The 5,541-nt window shown below is 42.4% G+C and overlaps 1 protein-coding gene across 2 annotated transcripts in view; it reads right to left on the bottom strand.

The window, feature by feature from the left end:
* Window positions 1-3,404: 3,404 nt before the first annotated feature.
* Window positions 3,405-5,541, bottom strand: part of LOC101854668 (suppressor of cytokine signaling 2) — a 6,266-nt gene continuing 4,129 nt past the window's right edge. For both annotated transcript variants that reach the window (XM_005108083.3, XM_005108084.3), the window contains exon 2: window positions 3,405-5,190. In XM_005108083.3, the coding sequence (XP_005108140.1) occupies window positions 4,205-5,143 (939 nt within the window). In that variant the 5' untranslated portion in view covers window positions 5,144-5,190 and the 3' untranslated portion in view covers window positions 3,405-4,204. The remainder of the gene's footprint in view (window positions 5,191-5,541) is intronic.

Genomic DNA, 5,541 nt, shown 5'->3' with positions numbered 1-5,541 from the left:
TGTGTGTGTGTGTGTGTGTGTGTGTGTGTGTGTGTGTGTGTGTGTGTGTGTGTGTGTGTGCGTTTGTGTGTGTGTGTGTGCTCTCTCGTTGTGTCGAATCAATCGATTACCATATATTATATATTATTTCCAACACCTAGCATATTTTCGAGAAGTAGAAAGTAGCAGCAATTCTAAACATAATGAGAACTACCAACAGAATCTCCTGGCGAAAAAACGGGAAATCAGTTTAAATAAAGAAAAGCTCACTAACAAGATAACCGTCATATAAGCGGGAAAAACGAGATGTACCGAAACAAAAAAGCGTGTACAAATAACTGGAGTGTCGCACAATTATTTTCGATAAGAATATCGTCTCCTCCATTTAATATATTTTGTAAATTTGTCAGGTCTTATTGTCAATTATTATTACTTACTAAACAATCCTTTCCTCCATAAAATAGAAAATACAATATAATATAATATGGACACATGTACTTGCTTTATAATAAGCCCCGACTAAGCTTTACAATTATGTTAAAACATTCATCTTTAGAATAAGATAAGACCACCACATATATTATAGTCTGGCAGATTTGAGAAATCGCAAGGAAATAAAAGCAAAAGAAACACAATGAAATGCAGTTGATAGAGAAAATCATCGTATCTAAAATATTCAAAATGTACATTAATGTACGAATGGGAAAGTTTTTTAATTTTCATCGAAAACGCGAACTCCGTTGCCTCTAGCGGAGGCTTGATTTGCAGTGTGCACACATCGTCCGCGGAATGATCACGATGGCCGCACCATTTGAAAACAACTCTATTTTGGAAGAAATGTGAAAGGAAACTGATACAAATAAGTAAATTACTTCATCTATGATCTATAATTGTTGCATTAGAGCTCTTCTATCCAGTAGACTAAACAAACAAACAAACAAACTCGGTGTGTATGCTGACAGAAGTTGAATGAAAGAACGTTCAATTTTATCAAGTGCATAGATCTATGTAGGCCTACTGTATATAAATGTTAACATGACATGAAATGACGTGCGGCGTTCTAGCCTAGTGGTAAAGGCGTCAGACTTTTTTTTGGACTAGATGTAAAACTTTTTAACCAGGGTTCAAACCTGTGTGTCTCCCTTTTTTTTTAGCGGTATTTTTGGGGTTTTTAAAAATTTATTTTGTTTTTTAGCTGTATTTTCCCTTTTTTTTTAGGGGGGGGGGTTCTGTTTTATTTTTCGTCTCTGGCTTCAGTACATGGATATGATTGACATCTTGAAACGCTTCCTTAAGAGCCGAAGGTTCAGGTGACTGGTGGTTACATTTACAATCCTTGCAAGACAGGCTCCCCTTCCTTGCTGCTGCCGGGCACTCACAGTACACCAAGTCGGTCTATATCTACCTTTAGAAGATGAGACAGCTTGAAGAACAGCACCCATCAGTTTTCAATGCCTTCTCGTTTGGCTTTCACGTTCTGGGTCGAAGTGATCGCTTCTGGGCTGGACTGAGTACTGATCTCGTGATTGAGCAAGTCTTAATGAAATACCCAAAGTCTGCTGGAGGACTGACGCGTGGTTGAGTCATGGGAGATACACAGAGAACACAGTAGCTCATGTCCATGCCAGCTTGTGCTGATATAATATGCAATGAAATGCAGCGGGTTACTGGTACAGAATTAAATACAAGTCAACAACATATTGAAGTCAGTGATGCCAGACAAACGAGAGATGATAAAGATATGAGACTGCTCCTTAGTTTCCTAAAAGATCGCAACCACTTTGCCAGTGATCAGACATTACGGAATATATGCACAGGGGTGACAGCTCATTCCACAGTTAATGCCGACACTGCAAAAGATGTTGGCAAGGTTATTTTGCAGACCATGCAGGACAAACCTTTGAAGGACTCCACCTTCAAAAGAAAAGACCAAGTTGTTAGCATGGACACCAAAATCACTGCCAAAATGGAGGGTGCAAACATACAAAGTCAATCCTCAACTTCTCTTTCAGCGGATGATTACAGCAGCAAACGTTGACAATTATTATCTCCCATCTGTGTTGAAGTATGAACTGACGACTCCACCACCATCTCTCTCTTTGATCTATCAAGATTGAAGAGAGAGGCACACATTTCCAAGCTGGCTGATTCAATGAGAGACCTCTTCAAAGATGATCCACCATCGAAAGATGAGTACATGGACATGGTGACCATATTGGACGGGGATTCATGTCTTCACAAAATCCCCTGGAGGAAGAAAGAGCCCGTTTCCGTAATTTGTAATAGGTATGGTGAATATGTTAACAGGAAATATTCTAAGCCCATCGTGGTGTTTGATGGGTATGAGTCGGGCCCATCAGTTAAAGATGCCGCTTTCCTCAGGCGTTCTGCAGGTGTGGTCGGACCAGCTGTTGTCTTCCCCAAAGAAATGCCATTGACCTCAAGCAAGGAACACTTCCTTTCAAATCCAAGAAACAAACAGGAGTTCGTTCACCTCCTTAGAGGCACTCGGATGGCTCTTGGTTGCCACTGTCTTCACGCTGCTGGAGATGCCAACACACTCATAGTAAAAACTGCCATGGAGTATGCAGCAACCCACCCTGTAGCTGTCATTGGAGAAGATACAGACTTGCTTGTGCTCCTTTGTCACCATGCACTGCTCAGTAGCAGGCCTATTATTTTCAGATCAGACAGAAAATCTGGCGACAATCACAAAAAGTTTAAACATCCAGAACCTGTAGGAGAAACTAGGCGAAGAAACGTGTCATTTTCTTCATGCTGTCAAAGGCTGTTATTTAACTTCGAGACTTTTTGGGCTGGGAAAAGTGGTTCCAATGAGAAAATTGACAGATGCTCATTTTCGAAAGCGAGCTCATATTTTTTGCACAGCAGGAAAGACTCAGGAAGACATCAATGATGCTGGAGAAAGAGCTTTAGTCAGTCTCTACAATGGCACTGCTGCAGACACCCTTGCGCTACAAGAGGTTCTATATAAAGGTTGCATCATGTGCCACATCCGTCCAAATCCAATGCTTGCCGCCAACCAGTACTACAGCCAAGTACCACGGTCTTGGGGGGGGTGTATCTTCAAGTGCAGGTAATATTCAAGACACAATGGGGATGGCAGCTGCACGATGGTCACTTGGATCATGCATGACAGATATGCCACCTGCCCCACATTCTCTGTTGAAGGTGATTAAGAGCAGCTGTAGAACAGATTGTAAGTCAACAAATCGCACGTGTCGTCGCCACGGACTGGAATGCTCCATTTCCTGTGGAGGTTGCGTGGGTTTGACCTGCACAAATTGCCCATCACTTACTGAGGAAGATGATATCAGTCTCCTGGAGTTTCCTGGCGGGCTTGATACTCTTGAAATACCAGATATGATGAACGTGCACGATCTACTGTTGTGAAATTCCATTTGGTGTGTTTGTGTTCCTATTTGGCCTCCAAGCTTTTTCAATATTACATATTCAAACAGCATTTTTGTCGAGCTTTCAAACGAGGTGCAACATGACTATGTTCTAAAAGATATTTTTATAAAGTTGACCCCGATGACGTCATGAGCTAAAAATAGCATTTCCCATTAAAGCGTGAATGTACATTTTTAGTATGTTGAAAGTGACCTAATTCTATGTACATCCCGATACTTTTTGTTTCTTTTGCAATTTTTTCCTTTCTTCCAGTATTTTTGTCGTTCCTCTACTACACTAATAATATGCCTTTGGAAAATATAGTATACTAGCTGGGTTTCCCGTTCGATGAACGGACTCAAAAGAATCGATTGTCAAATCATTGTGGGCTCAGTGCACGCACTCTTTGTGAACGGAAGCCTCACTTATTTACAACGGCGTCTTTGAAGACGGACTTTCGTAAGATTAGATCTAAACGAAACTAATTAAACACTGAAAATTAAACTGCAGGGACTTCAGACTCCTCAGTAAAACTGTGCACCCTTTAAATGATTCTGAACCACCGTTAATTTTTTCAAATTCGAAAGTTAAGTGGTTCCGAAGTTTTAGGTGACCAAAGTGACGAACTTTCTCAAATATAATATATATAGATAACAAAATGATATTATGATGTTTGCATCTTTCACGGACAGGCAGAAAGAAAAGATTTCTCGAGAGAACAGGACGTATCACCAGAGCACAACTTCCCTATAGAACATTATCTCTATGATACACTCATTCAAAATACCATCACTGACGAGAATTGTTCATGTCACAACCTGTAAGGATAGTCTCTCAAAAACTGTTTGTGCTTGCTTGAAAGCGGCAGTGATGCCACGGACAGTTCATAAAACTCTCCAGTGTCCAGAGATGAATTGATTTTGACCCGAGCCAAATGAGCAAGGGATGGCACTGTCCTTCTGAAAGGCTTTATAAAGGGAATCTCAACAGCTTTTCTGCACGTCTTTGCTCGCATCGTCAGACGTTTTCCATATTTACGCAGGTTTAAAGCGTGGAAGTCTAAGAGAGTCATCAGGCTGCCAAAGCATGTATGGACTTTGGGCTGCTCTTCATCTCCGTCAAACCCAAACAACCCATCAATGTAGGAGATACGAACGCTCGTGGCCCCTTGCTCACTCTTGACACTCACAGTATAAATGTAGTCAGGGTGGGAACTGTCTCTGACTAAAAAAGACCCAACTTCAGCTTTTCTCAACAGTTCCATCGCAGTTGCTTGGTCCAGAGATGGGAAATAGAAACATCCCGCCACCAACTCTTCCTGGTTTTTCTTCAACGTGTCGAAGTCCAGTTCCGAGTCAACGTCAGAGGACAGTCTCTCACAGCTCACCCCAGAGTCCTTTGTCACCTCATCGTGACCAGCTCTGTTGTCCCGGTCGTTGTTTCGGACCATATTGTCATGTTCTTCATGCTGGTTGTTGTTTCCTGAAGCACCAGGCTCCGCTACAGAAACTTGCCTGCGTAGCTCGACTTCCCGTGAAGTGCAGCTGCTAACTGAACGAGTTCCCGGGGGCGTTGAGTGTGAACTAGCTTTGCAAAGCCTGGAGTCCGATGCAAGGACCAAGGGAAGATTCTGGCGTGTTTCAGAAAGAAATCTTTGTAAACGATCCTTATCGTAGTCACGACAAATACGAAAGATAACCTCTTCCATGTCCGCAGAATCACAGCGCTCTCTGTGAGGTGGTTGTAACATGTTTCTGTTAGGCAGCCGCCTTCACACAGGGAGATGTGGGAAGAAGTCTGGAAAGGAAAAAGAAAAATATTCTTTAAGTTAACGAGAAGCTTGAGGCAGACCACAGATGCTGGGAAAAGGATGTCAAAGCAAGAGTTAGTACAAGTGAGAACATGTGAGGGAGGGGAGGGGGGTGGGGAGAGCGCAGACAGTATAGGAGGACATCAGCAGCCCAGGAGCCAGGGGTAAAATTCGCATTAAGCAACCTAAATCACATGACATTATGATAAAGATATCTGACCTCCTTACCAAATGGAACAAACCTACCCCCTCCCCGTCACCCTCTCTCTCCCTCTCTCCCCCTCTCTCTCTCTCTCTCTCTCTCTCTCTCTCTCTCTCTCTCTCTCTCTCTCTCTCCG

This window comes from Aplysia californica, unplaced genomic scaffold (assembly GCF_000002075.1).
Source record: "Aplysia californica isolate F4 #8 unplaced genomic scaffold, AplCal3.0 scaffold00658, whole genome shotgun sequence".
Classification (NCBI taxonomy): Eukaryota; Metazoa; Mollusca; class Gastropoda; order Aplysiida; family Aplysiidae; genus Aplysia; species Aplysia californica.
Note: the sequence above shows the minus strand (reverse complement) of the source record. Positions and strands in the feature narration are given on the sequence as shown.